Source organism: Haemorhous mexicanus, chromosome 2 (genome assembly GCF_027477595.1).
Source record: "Haemorhous mexicanus isolate bHaeMex1 chromosome 2, bHaeMex1.pri, whole genome shotgun sequence".
In the NCBI taxonomy this organism is placed as follows: Eukaryota; Metazoa; Chordata; class Aves; order Passeriformes; family Fringillidae; genus Haemorhous; species Haemorhous mexicanus.
This window is the reverse complement of record NC_082342.1, coordinates 117,351,538-117,364,539: the sequence shown is the minus strand read 5'-3', so window position 1 is coordinate 117,364,539 and position 13,002 is coordinate 117,351,538. Positions and strand designations below refer to the sequence as shown.

The window sequence follows — 13,002 nt, the reverse complement described above, 5'->3', positions numbered from 1 at the left end:
AAAGGGGGATTTTTTGGGGATGCTGCAACAGGACCCTTAGCAAAGCACCCAGAGCTGCTGCCAGTGCTGCTTGCAGCAGGATTTCCTTTTCAGGGAGGGAACTGCAGCAAAACAAAGGAAGCAATCCGAGGTAAAAGGTATCTCTGTGAAACTGGGGCTTCAGCCCTGCCCAGAGGTATAAAAAGAAGAAGGCAGAGGGTAATGGAGGAAGCAAAAGCACACTTAGCCCTCCTGTTTTACAAAGGAGGGGACAAACAAGACTAAATTATGTCAGAGCAATGTCTCATTTTCTTCAGAACCCGGGGTTACCAGAGGTCTTCCCCTCTGGAAGGAACAGGGCAGAGAAATGGATCTTTGTCTCTTTAAGATGAGGCGAGCTGCCACTCTTAGTCATATATCTTTACTGCACCCTAGGGTTATAAAAACATACATCTTCATTTTGAAAGTCTTTTATTACATCCATAAACATCAGATTGCAGCTGACTGTTCCCTGGATGGGAATTTCTTAGTACTCAGAGTGAGTTTTGACAGGGGGAGGGAGTGAAAGTAAGATTGTTGGGTTTTTTTTTTTTTTTGCTGGAACAGTGTTTATAGGGAACTTGTCAGTCTCTGGCATGCTCCAGCCACTGTCAGAGGGCTGAGCAGCACCGAAGGGAGAGGACAGGGGTTTCTCTGCTTTCTCTGCTTGTTTTCCCTGTTGGACTCTGTGCCATCCCAGGCGCTGCCCACGGTAAGTTTCCTCCTCTCTTAAACTGGACGCGGCGTTTGCTTTGTTTCAGCTCTTGGGTTTTGTGAGAAATCTGGAAAATGGGTCTCGGTGAGAAGAAGCAATTTCTGTTTTCTCTGCTAGCCACTCTGCTGGGAGCTGGGGGATAAAAAAAAAAAAAAGGAAAAAAAAGAGAAAAAAAAGAGGGAATTAGATCTGAGACTTTCAGAGCTCAGAATGCTTGCTCCAGTTTTGAGACACAGGGGGTGACAGGCAAATTGTTTTGACCGTGATGTGAATGCTCTTGACAAGTATTGCTGATGTCTCTAATACCCGAGGAACTGCAAATCCTTTCATCGGGTACAAGAGCTGTTATTTAGAAATAAATGGTAAATGCTGGGCTGTATTTCTGTCTGATGTGTTTTACCTTGTGAGGTGTCGTGTTCCCTCGGGGAAGGAGGAGAAGAATCTGCAGAAGTGCCACCGGGTGTTTCTGTGCGGGGTATAAATAGGTGTTGTGTGATCTGCAGCGTGTTTCTGAGTGCTCTCAGTGCTTCCTTTCCTTGAGCATACCCCCAGTGCAGGAATCACTGCAGCACTTTGGGGCACTCTGCATTAGCTGCTGGGGGAAAGAGGGAACAATCCCAAAATAGGATCTCAGGGCTCAGCAAAGGTGATTAGGGCTTCCCCTTTCTGTGTGGACATGCTAAAAGATGGGAAACATTGCTGTTATACTTCTTCCTTCCTAAAGGGTGCCATCCCTTGAAATCTAGGGTCCTGCTTTGAGGGATTGCTTGCTTTTCCTTGTGCTGGGAATTGCAGTCCTGTGATTATCTTGGGAAGAGGCTGGGGCTTCATCAGGCTGGCTTTCCTGAGCCAGCAGAAGATCCTGAGAGCCCACGAGGGCTCCCAGTGTGGAGGAACTCAGGGAACAATGGAGTCCTGACAGGACCCCTGTGGCAGCTCCGTCCAGGCTGTGTTCTCAAGGGAAAAGGGGCTGGGAAAGTTGTGCCCTGCTGTGTCCATCCCACAAACCAGGAAGGGCAGAGCTCATTCTGCAGGGACAGCACTTTGTCATCTCGTGTTTGCCTGGAGTTCATGCAAGGCAGCACAATCCTTAGGCATTTGCACCAGGAAAAAAAATTGGTCTCCAGGATAAGACTGAAAGGCAAGCTGGGTTTTATTGAGTGTTCCTGAGCTGTGGGGTTGTTCATGGGCACTCTGTCACAAGTGATGCAGAGACACTGACTGTGAGCAGGAACTTTCAAAAGCCAGGTGGGATTCTGGGCGTCCCACCCAAGCTCTGTGAAAGGGTCTCCTCTCCAGAAAGGGCTGCCTTACAGCCAGCCACCTCTCAGAGATCGAGATCCAGCCTCCCAAAAATAAAACTTCTGAGAAACCCCAGCTGTAACCTGCAGGAAGAGCAAGGCAGGTGAGACAAGGAGTCATTCCCAAAGCCTGTCACTCTTCAGAGACCTAAACAATTTTTTGGCCTCGCCATCAGAACTGGAAGCCTGGGGACACCACTTTGCAGAAGGGCTGTCTTCTTTCATTTTTTTCTATCATGTATTCCTTCTAATTTTTTTTCAGAGAAAGAAGAATTGTTCCAGAATTTATTGGGACAGATTGCTGAGCAGTTCTCGAGGTAAAAAACTGAACATCATTATTAATTTAAAATGCTATTTCTTTTATCAGCCTGAAGTGAAATTTTCACAGCAGGCAGAGGGGCATTTAAGACATCTTTCAAATCCCACTCTGCCTGCCAAATTTAGGTCTGGGACACATTATTTCCTGCTGACAGCAATACAGTAGCTCAAACCAAAAGCAATTTCAGTGATTATCTTTGATCTAAAAAGGAGATCAAGTAGTAAATGCTCCTTCCCTCTTAGGAAGCAAAAGAAATGCTGCTTCATTGGGCAGTCAAATAATCAGATTTGTTTCATTTTCCCCTTTATCACCCAAAAATGTCTCTCCTCAGAGAGGATTTCTCAACATCTGTGTAGCTGCTTATTTAATCCCAGCTGGTTTCAATAAGAGAGATCAGTCCCACCACAGCCCAGAAACCAGCAGTGTAACTCGGCAGGAGGGGAGGAGGTTTCAGAGCCTGCAGACACCAAGACGCTGCTCTTGGACAATTATGAATTACCAATTGAACAATTATCACTTTAACTTTGCTTCCCTGGGGGGTACAGTAGCAAGTCACTGCTGAGAGAGGGGGAGATGAAGTGTTGTAGAGCCACAGGACATTCCCAGGGCCATAAAAAATATATATATCTCTTAATTTTTCTGAAAATTAAACCCTGGTGTATTTTCTGCCCCAGTGTTAGCATTTCCATGGAAAAATTGCTTTTCCTTATGACAAACATGGGCTGGGCAGATTGATAGAGATAAAAATATGGACATTTCTAGCAGAAGTTCTTAGCACCTAGGGTAGGTAGAGCACTAAATGTATAACATTAATACATGAGGGTTTTCTTTCCAGGGTTTTTAAAATCAATGAACTGAAAACGGAAGTAGCTAATCACTTGGCAATGCTGGAGAAAAAGGTTGAATGTGAGTGTCCCTTTATTCCTATCACAGTGGGAACTGGTGCCTTGTGGCCTCTGACCTGTCCTGCTCCTCCACTTTCTCCAATCCCTTGTAATTTGGCCAATTTTGAGCCCCAAAGGCCACAGGTCAGCCCGTGGGGATGGTGGGAGCCTGTGGTGGCACTGGTGTGGGGACCAGGGTGGGCTGGCTGGTGCTGCCAGCAGCCAGAGCTCCTCCTGTCCTGCCTCTGAGGGGCTGCTGAGCCCTCCACTGAGCTTTGGGGCTGGGGCCACGTCCTGCTGTTCCCATGCCCCCGTGGCAGAGGGTCTCCACCACCCCCTCCCCATCTCCCCCTCCCAGCCCCTGGCCAGCCCCCCGTGTCCCCCATGGCCCAGGTGTCTGTCACCTCCTGCACCCAGCAGTGACCTCCCCCATCCCTCTGCACTCCCTGATCCTCTGACTCTGGGGAGCCTGGTCCCACCCTCACTGGGGCTGTTTGGTCTGTAATTCCAGGGGTAGCACCCTCCTTCTGCTCTCAGTCCCACCCCCCACAGAATCCCAGAATCCCTGGGTTGGAAGAGACCTTTAAGATAGAGTCCAACACAGCCCCAACAGCCCAACTAAACCCTGGCACCCAGTGCCACCTCCAGGCTTTGTTAAACACACCCAGGGATGGGGACTCCACCACCTCCCCAGGCAGCCATGCCAGAACTTTATCACCCTTTCCATAAAAACCTTTTCCCTGCTCTCCAACCTGTATTTCCCTTGGTGCAGCTCCAGGCTGTGTGCTCTGGCTGTGTCAGTGCTGCCTGGAGACAGAGCCCAGCCCCAGCTGAGCACAGGCACCTTTCAGGAGCTGTGCAGAGTGATGAGGGCACCCCTGGGTCTCCTTTTCTCCAGGCTGAGCACCCCCAGCTCCCTCAATCACTCCAGGCACCACAACACGACCACATTGTCACAGTGCAACAGCCAAATTCAATTCATCCTGTCAATGAGCTCCTTTCCTGGTGTTCTGGGTTGTTTTGTTTCCCCCTGTGCAGTCTCTGAGTTGTTTCAGTACACAGGTCCCAGAGAGGCAGGGAGGGGTATGGACAAGGTGCTGCCATCCAAGTTTGACTTCAAACCCCCTCTCCTTGAGGATGCTCAGCACTGAAGTCAGGAGCAGGGAAAGCCTTTCCCAGCACTGCAGCTGCAGAAACAACTCTCCCACAAGAGCTGGCTGGGAAAAAAGAGTTTCTGGTTCCTGAAACTTCCCCTGACCAGAAGCTACCTTGACCCTGCAGCTGCTCAGGGAGGCTGATCCCTTTGTCAGCAGAGAGAGGAAGAAATGTCCTTATTTGAGGAGCAGCTGCAGGGAAGCCTCTCCCTGTGGCCACCCCAGCCTCAGGCTCCTGGTGCTGAGGGATGTCCATGAAGGGGACAACCTGCAGCTTGCCTACCCCCAGAAAGGAACCCAGGTATGAATTCCTCCCTGCCTGTTTGGCTGCTGCTTCTCCCAAGGCTCTGCTGGTTTATTCTTTGACCCAAAAAAAAAAAAAAAAAAAAAAAAAAAAAGAAAAAAAAAAAAAAGAGAGAAATGAGCTCAGCCACTCTGCATTTTCAGTGAAACTTCTGACCAGCTCCACTCCTCAGGGCTAAATGCCATGGATTAGAGCACATGAGGTAAGCTGCGGGTCTTTGTATCCCCTTGGCAGCCCAAGAAAGCAGCAATCCCAGCCAGCCAGGGGCTGCTTTTGGGATCCCTGGCACACACTCTGCCTCTCAACACTGGCAGCTCACTGCACAGGAGGGAGATAACCAAGGCATTCATGCCATTCCTGGCAGGAAAAAACTGAGCACCTGCCCACTCCAGCACTTTATTTAGTGCTGGTTTAGGGAGGGCAGCATGCCCAGAGCTGCTGGGCCAGGCAGGTGGACTGAATTCCCTGCTCCCCAAAGGAGGGCTCTCTCCCTGAGTGGGTCCCACTGCTGATGGAGCCAGCAGCTGATGGAGCAATCTGTGGGAAGGAGCTCCCTGGGCTGCCTCTCTGCTCCAAATCAGACTTCCAGAGTTTGCAACTGAGCCCAGTCTGCAGCACTCTGAAATAATTCCCTGGGCTGTCGTGTTTGAGGAGCAAAACCGTGGGAGAGAGGGAGTGTCCAACCTCCCTGCTTGAGCTGGGCTCCCAGAGGTTGCTCTGAGAGCCATGTTTCACTGCTGGATTCAGCCCAAGGATTTCTTTAGGCAGCACAGGCTCTTTTCAGAAGGTATTTCTCACTGCAGAATAATGTAATGGGCCCCTAATCAGTGCACATGACATGGCCGTCTATCATTTGCAAGCCAAATGTGGAAAGAATTGTGCTTTTATTTTGCCTTTTCTCCTGCCTCCTTCAGAGATCCCTTCTCCACCACTTCCACATGTGCTCTCCAGGATTTCTTCCCCAGAGGGGATGTGTGTGTGTGGGGATAAGTGCTCATGACAGCACTGCATCTGCACCTCACATGAAATGTTCTCAGCTTCCTTCCCATTCCTGCCTAGAGACCTCACCAGAGATGTGTTTTCAGGGAGCCAAATCTTGTAGTTGATTTTTAAATCCCAGCTAAAGCTTGTCACTTCCCCTTGGAAAGTGAGCCCATGCAGAGCAGGCACTGGGAATTCTTTGTCCCGTGCCCACACAAGAATAAGGAAGCTGGCAAAAAACCCTTTGCAATTTGTAAGCACTTCACATCTACCTTAAGAAAATAATTATGTAAATTCTCTGCTCTCCCAGAGAGATTTGGGATGAAAACCAAAGAGATGCAACAGGAAAAAATGCTCAGGGCTGACATTCTGCACCAGAACTCCTCTTCTCCCTGCAGTTGCCTGCCTCACTTCCCTGTCACTGATAACTCTGCTTGGCTCCCACTGCTTCAGATAGGCACTGGTCACCAATTAGACACCTTGGCAAATGGAATTTCTCCCAGGTGAATGCACCAGTGGTGCACAGAGCAGCACAAGGCTCCAGGTCAGCTACAGCTAACCATCAGCAGTTGGACAAAGCTCCCAAAAAATTGCAGGCAGGTATCCAGAACTAAGATATCCAATGAGCAGGACAGCAGCTTGCCTGCATCACCACTTTGTGATCACCCAAAAAAATTGCCTGTAACAATGACAGATGAAAAACTATAAATGTCTAAATGGGATTTTTAAGAGAGCATCCCTGTAACAAAAATGAACTAACCCCCCTTTCCCTTTCCTCCCCTAATATGTGGCATTCTGGGCTTAGCTCAGACACATCTCTTTCCCTTTTCCCAGTTCCAGCTGCAATCTTTGTTGTTACTCTCCTAAAGGTAAACAAAACTGAGGTCTCTGCTTATCTCCAGAGCTGTGCCCTTCAAGGCAGGGCTTTATCACTTGCTCTCCAGATAAGTGTGATCCAGACTGTGATTTTCTAAGAAAGTTGCTGAATACTGATTTTCCTCCATGCAAACCTCGAGCTCAGTAAACAAATGAACTGTGAAATGATTGCATGTGAATGACATGGACTTAATAAATGGTTCTGTGTCCTTGATCACACTGACAGTTCAACGAGGGGGAAAGAAAAGGGAGAATTATTCTCACACTCTCACTGCATTGGGCTCTCTCAGCTGCATAAAAAGGCAATCAAACTTTTTGCCTCGTGGCTCTCACAATTACATGCAGAAGGGAAATATAGGATTTTCTGTGCTGCATGTAGAAATAACCTTTGATTACAGAATTGATCGGCAAAAAGAAGTGACAGGATTTCAATAGTTAAAAAAAAATAAAAATCTGTCATTAGAGCCGAATTTTCAACATTTTTCTCTCCCTCCTGCATTCTCCCTTTGGTTTTTCTGTATCCAGCAATGCCTCTCAGAGCTCCTTAATGCTCTGCATGAACTTCCGAATTAAAACCTTTTATCTTAATGGGAATTCTAATCCTACTGGGACATGTTTGCATAGCCCTGCTTATCATCCCATCAGGGGAGTGGGGCTTTTTCCTGCTCAGGATTTCCTCTGATTCCTGCTCTGCAGCCCAGGAGTGAAGGCACCAGAAGAGCTGCCTGCTGCTGTGGAGAAGCTGAGATGTTATAGCCATTGAGAGAATTAAAGCCCTGTGGATGTTATCTGCATTGGCAGCAGAGAATTCCTGTGGGTTTCCAAGATCTCCTCTTGCTTTGGCAGCACCTCTCACCTGTGGGAGAGCCCAGGCAGCCTGTGGGAGCTGCTGCCTCGCTGGATAACCCCTCTGGCAGAGCTCCCTGAAGTTTTGCACCATTGTGAAACCAGACCCTGCGACTTCTGGCCATGGTAACAGCCCTGTTGTTTCCCTTTGTTGACAGTGGAAGGCCTGAAAGTGGTGGAGATTGAGAAATGCAAGCGTGACATCAAAAAGATGAGGGAGGAAATGGCAGCAAGGAGCAGCAGGTAAGTTCTGCTTGGCACCCAACCACAGGAGTGTCTGGTTTCAAACCCTAGTGCAACATTTCCACAGAATTATTCCTGGGCTTAGAAGTAAAAGAGCAAGGAAACCAATAACCATCAAGGACAGTGGCTTTATTTTACCATTTGAAGATTTATAGCCATTCACCAGTTAAATTAGCTTGGGCCATGGGAATAGAGAAAAAGGTCTTGGGAGTTATTTGTCATCATACAGAATGGGAATTCTTCATCCAGATTTACTGGGGGAGAGAGAGAATGGGAAAAGAACTTCTGCACATTGCAGCCTTTGGTTGGGAACCAGTTAGAACTCGAATCAGCTCCAATATATTCTGGGAAATTACCAAATAAATATGTAGCAGCTCCTCTAATTATGATCTCATGCTATTATAAATCATCCGTTTCAAATCCAACGAGAAATTGGGAATTTGCATTCTAATGCAAGGGCTCATTGTGATGGTGGAGCTCAGTTTTGCTGTAATTAAAACAACAGCAGAAAAAATTGCATTTCCTACGGTGCATGGTCTCAGCTGGAAAACGCCCCCTGTGTCACTGAAGTGCCCCATTAGGACAAACAAATCAATCTGAGACTGGGAATACTCCTGGGAAAGATGCTGGAGAGGAACACACCCTGCTGCTCAAAACATGGGTGAAGGGGATTTTTCTCAGCAAATGTAACTTTGCTGTCTTGACAGCCTCGGGGTCAAATTGTCTGACCCTTAATCAAAACTGTTTCCTACTGAGGGCAGTGGGAAATGTGCTAAAAGATTCAGGCTTTATAATCACTTTTTTTTGTGAATGTTGCCATGCAGATATGTCAGGAGGCACAATGATAATTCATTCCCATGAAGTCCAAGGCCAAATTCAGCTGTCATATTAGCATAAACGCAGAGTAACATTATTAACCTCAGATTTGTGTGCCTCAAATTTATCGCAGCAGGGTGGAATGCAGCCTGTGATTTGCATCATTTCTTTTTGGGGTGTGTGGAGAAATCTCATTAGAAAAATCCAAGCCCAGGCTGGCAGCAATGCAGGAGCATGTGTGCTGATTTGTGCTGGGTGTGATGTGAGAAACGTGTGTGCCCATGTGTCTTTGCCTCAGCTGTGGCAGGGAGCTGGCAGAGCTGAACAGTGATGCACAGTGATGATGATGAGCAGTGATGCACAGGTGGACAAGGAATTAGGTCCAAAAAAAGAAGTTATGGCAAGTTCATGTTCACTCAGTCACCACCACACCGCATCAGGAAGTACAAGACTGTCCCAGCAGCCATGACTAATTCCCATCCCAGATCCTGTCACCTTCCAATCTATATTTTGTGGCCTAAACAAGCTGTTAACAAGAAAAGCTGGAATGGCGGGTGTTCCATCTGCTCAGTGCAGCCAGCTCCAGCTGGGGTGTCACCTTCACCGAGGGCTGGTGCTGAGATGTGACAGGCTCCAAAAGGAGAGACCAGCATGGGATGTGAGGCTGGAAAGCTGTGCTGAAGATGGGAGTGGGCTCAACTGGGCACAGACACCCACCCTGGCTTGCTCTGGGCTCACACTCACAGCTGCTCTCTCTGGAGCAGGAGCAGGGCTCACTCTGCTCAGCATCACCTTGGTGCTGTGTCCACGTGGCTCTGTCACAGCTCCTCTTGGCTACCCTGAGCTGCCTCTCCCTCCTCCCAGCTGCTCAAAGGCTCCTCCTGCTCATGCAGAATTCTGCACCCCGTGGGTGTGGGAGCCAAAGCAGCAGCTAGATGTGGGTACAAGACTGAGGAGATGATGCTCCTTGGTGGCTCCCATCAGGAGCTGCTGAGGAATGAGCTGAGGTTCCTTATTCCCAAGGCACCAGAGCCCCAGGTCACCAGCCTGTGGTGACCCCAGCCTAGGGATGCTTCACCCCAGGGTGGCTGAGCCAACCCTCTCTGCTGGCATGAGATGTGTGTGGGAACAGAGGCATCCCAGGGAAGTGGAAATGTTATTTGCTCTCATTCAGATCTGTCATCCTTGTGCAGTGTCATTTGCTAGGTAATGCATTGTGGTTGCAACTAGGGATGCCATCTAAATTGAATTGATGTACATAAATATTTGTGAGCACCTGTATTCCTTCAATAAGATCACAGTGTACACAGCTGTATGGGTGTTCACCTTTCCTTATATTTGCTGTTACATTACCAAATGAGAGAGTAAGGCAGGGCAGCCAGGTTTATAAAAGCACAGTGAATTGTGCAGCTCTCTGTTCAGAAGAGCAAAGCAGCTCCATTTGCATCCTCCTCAAATTGCTTTTTTTTTTTTTTTGCTTGTCTGCTTTTTGCACTCACCACTGGCAGATGCTAATATCATTATGGTGTCATTTAAAATCATGATCATTTGCAGATCCAGTTTTGCATTTGTGAAGGTCTGATGCATCCTGGCTCTGGTGTGCTCCCCAGTGTGCCTGGATGAAGGCTTCAATATCCTACTACAGCTGGGAATTAGAGATAGCTGGCTGACCCTCAGCTAACCCTGGCAGTCAGCTCCAATTAGGGCAAGGAATGCCCCAATCTCACTATTTTTATCCTACTAATACCCCACACAGTGGAGTTTTGAGGAAACGGCTTTAGAAACGATTAAGACAGCTTTTCATCAAGTGAGAATCTCCTTAAACAGGGCAGGAAAAGGCAGCTGGTTGATGTCAGCTGACCACCATGAGCTGTGAAATGACATAACTTTCACAGGATTCTGACACTGCCACCAGAAATGACAGCAGGCATCAATGTTAAGAGGAGAAAAGAGACCTGGACTAATTCCCACCAAAGAGAATCACTCAAAAGAGATACAATGCAAAATGTAATAATCAAAAACGCACAAACCGAGTTAATGGAATGCTTTGCTTGGCTTCTTTCGGGAGGTTTATTTCTGCTTCCTTTGGCAGGGGGCTTGAAAACTGAGAGAGGATAATCCAAATGTTAGGACTCCAGGGATAAGTCCTTGGAAGTGCTCAAGGCCAGATTGGATGGGGCCCTGAGCAACCTGACCCAGTGAGCAGCATCCCTGCCCACGGCAGGGTGGGTGGAGCTGGATGATTTTTAAGGTCCCTTCCAATCCAAACCATTCCATGACTCTGTAAATGCAAAATGCAAGAAGATCAGCTTCACACAAGAATTAATAAAGTCCATGTGGACAACTAGCTGGGAAAAGCTCTGCAAGGCCATGGAGTCCAAGCTGTGCCTGATCCCCACCTTATCCCTAGCCCAGAGCCCTCAGTGCCACCTCCAGGCCTTCCTTGGACACCTCCAGGGATGGGGACTCCAAACCTCCCTGGGCAGCCCCTTCCAGTGCTCGACTACCTTTTCAATGAAGGAATTCTCCCTGATGTGCAGTCTGTCCCTTCCCTGGCACAGTCTGAGGTCATCTGGGAGAAGAGCCCAACCCTCCCCTGGCTGCAGACTCATCAGTTGCAGAGTGATGAGATCCCCCCTGGGCCTCTGCTCAGATGGGAAAGCATCAGCTTGGCTTTTCCATATGCAGAGGAAAGAAGAGTAGATAACTGGCAGTGTTAATAGCCAGGCAAGTGTTAATTACCTGTAATTGCTGGCAGTGGCTCCCTTTCTCCAGGACCAGGGAGCCAAGCAGAGGTGTCTGCCAAGTCCGTGCCTCTCTGCTGTTGTCCCACACATCAGGGGCACCAGCCAAGGAGGTCACAGCATCAAAGTGGAAGTTCTCACGGGCTGCAGCAAGGCTCAGTGGGTGCCCTCAGCAGTGAACCAGCACAGGTGTGCCCATAGCCAGCGTGGTCCCTGGCAGCCCTGGAGAAGGATGCCTGCCATGGACAGCAAGCTGCTCCCTGGAAGTTTAAGGAGAAGTGGTTGGGTATTGTCTTGGTTTGGAAAGACAGGTGCCTGCTAAGGAAGGCAGGAGCCTCCCTGAAATGGAAAAATGTAACCCCCCTCCTCTGAATTGCTATAAAATTTAAATTAAAGGGTTCTCAGGCAACAAATATGGGAGCAGGAAATAACAGTACTTTACTAGGGAAGAAAATAAAAGGATAAAATAAACAATGCAATAAACCAAAACAACACTGACAGTCAGAACACACCCTGACACCCTGTGGGTCAGGGTGCTGGTAGCAATCCATTTGGGATTGTGGCTGCAGCCCTCCTGGAGTGTCAGGGGTGGTTCTGTTGGAGCAGGGATCCTGTAGAAAGAGGATCCTCTAGATCCTCTGAGATCCAGTGGAAGAGGCAGCTGCTGTTCCTCTGGGAATCCAGTGGAGAAGCCATGCTGGTGTTCCAGAATCTCCAGATTATATCCATGTAGGAATGCTTGGCTCCTCCCCCTGGGCTCACATCTCCCAATGGGATGCTGTAGTTCTTATCAGCCATGCAGGGACATCCAATGGCCTGTTATCAGCAGATGTCCCCACCCGAGGGAAGAGTGATTGTGGAAGAGATGAGGCAAACTGCCCACTTGACAAAAGACAACTGCCGTACAGATGGCAAATAGAATTCGTCTTGCCTTGCAATCTGGAGCAGGTATCCATGGATACCTGCCTGAACTCAGATGCTTCTCTCTTGAATGCAAATAGACTGAGAAATGGCAATAGGGGTGTTGCACAAGGGGAGAAAATCCTGAGGAGGATCACACTTCCAAAGCATTTTGAACAACACTGCATTAGAAAGGGAGAGGCTGTGGGGTGGGGAGCTGCTCTGAGGGGTGGCCACTGGGAGACCAGAGCACTTGTGGCACTTTTTGAGGCACTGAGCTTGTCTTCCCTCCATGTTAAGAGATGAACATTTCATTTCAGGACTAACTGTCCCTGCAAGTACAGCTTTTTGGATGAAAACAAGAGGCCAGCTCCCCGGAGGGATGTACCATCCTACCCAAAGGTACCACACAATTTTCTCTTCCCATATTCCTGCTGCAGGGCTGCCACCCTGACAAGTGCTGCTTTACAATGTGTGACTCCTTAGCCATTAATTCCCTGTTATTCTAAATCCAGGATCTGATCCAAAATGCCAATGGAAAAAGCCATCAGTTGCCCGTGGTGACTTAAAGTATAATTCTCAGTAGTCTTTAATACTTGAAAGCTCGTTAGTGTTTGAAATGTTAATGAACATTGTGCATTCATCAACATTTAACACTCTTTTGTCTAGTTATATTTGTTTATTCTCCATGCTCATAGCAACAATCAAAAACACCCTGTAATGCTGTGTTCTGGTTGAAAGTAGTGCTGCTGCCTGTTTTCTCCTGATAGATTATTTTTTAATTTAAAAAGTAATTTATGGGGATGCTTCACCTAGGGAAACAAAGAGAAAATGCGACATTGGATCCTCTCCAAAATGATTCATTGTCCCTGTGAAAATGAGTTAGTGTATTTGCTAGAGA

General features: G+C 48.1%; 1 protein-coding gene across 3 annotated transcripts in view; it reads left to right on the top strand.

The window, feature by feature from the left end:
* PDE9A (phosphodiesterase 9A) overlaps positions 1–13,002 on the top strand; it is a 55,883-nt gene that overhangs the window by 21,956 nt on the left and 20,925 nt on the right. Inside the window, exons 1-5 of one of the 3 annotated variants that reach the window (XM_059840067.1) lie at positions 423–730; positions 2,297–2,351; positions 3,189–3,259; positions 7,557–7,641; positions 12,422–12,503. In XM_059840067.1, coding sequence (XP_059696050.1) covers positions 3,238–3,259; positions 7,557–7,641; positions 12,422–12,503 — 189 coding nt within the window. In that variant the 5' untranslated portion in view covers positions 423–730; positions 2,297–2,351; positions 3,189–3,237. Of the gene's footprint in view, positions 1–422; positions 731–2,296; positions 2,352–3,188; positions 3,260–7,556; positions 7,642–12,421; positions 12,504–13,002 lie in introns of those variants that run through there. The other 2 variants (XM_059840066.1, XM_059840068.1) reach the window with 2 other exon arrangements.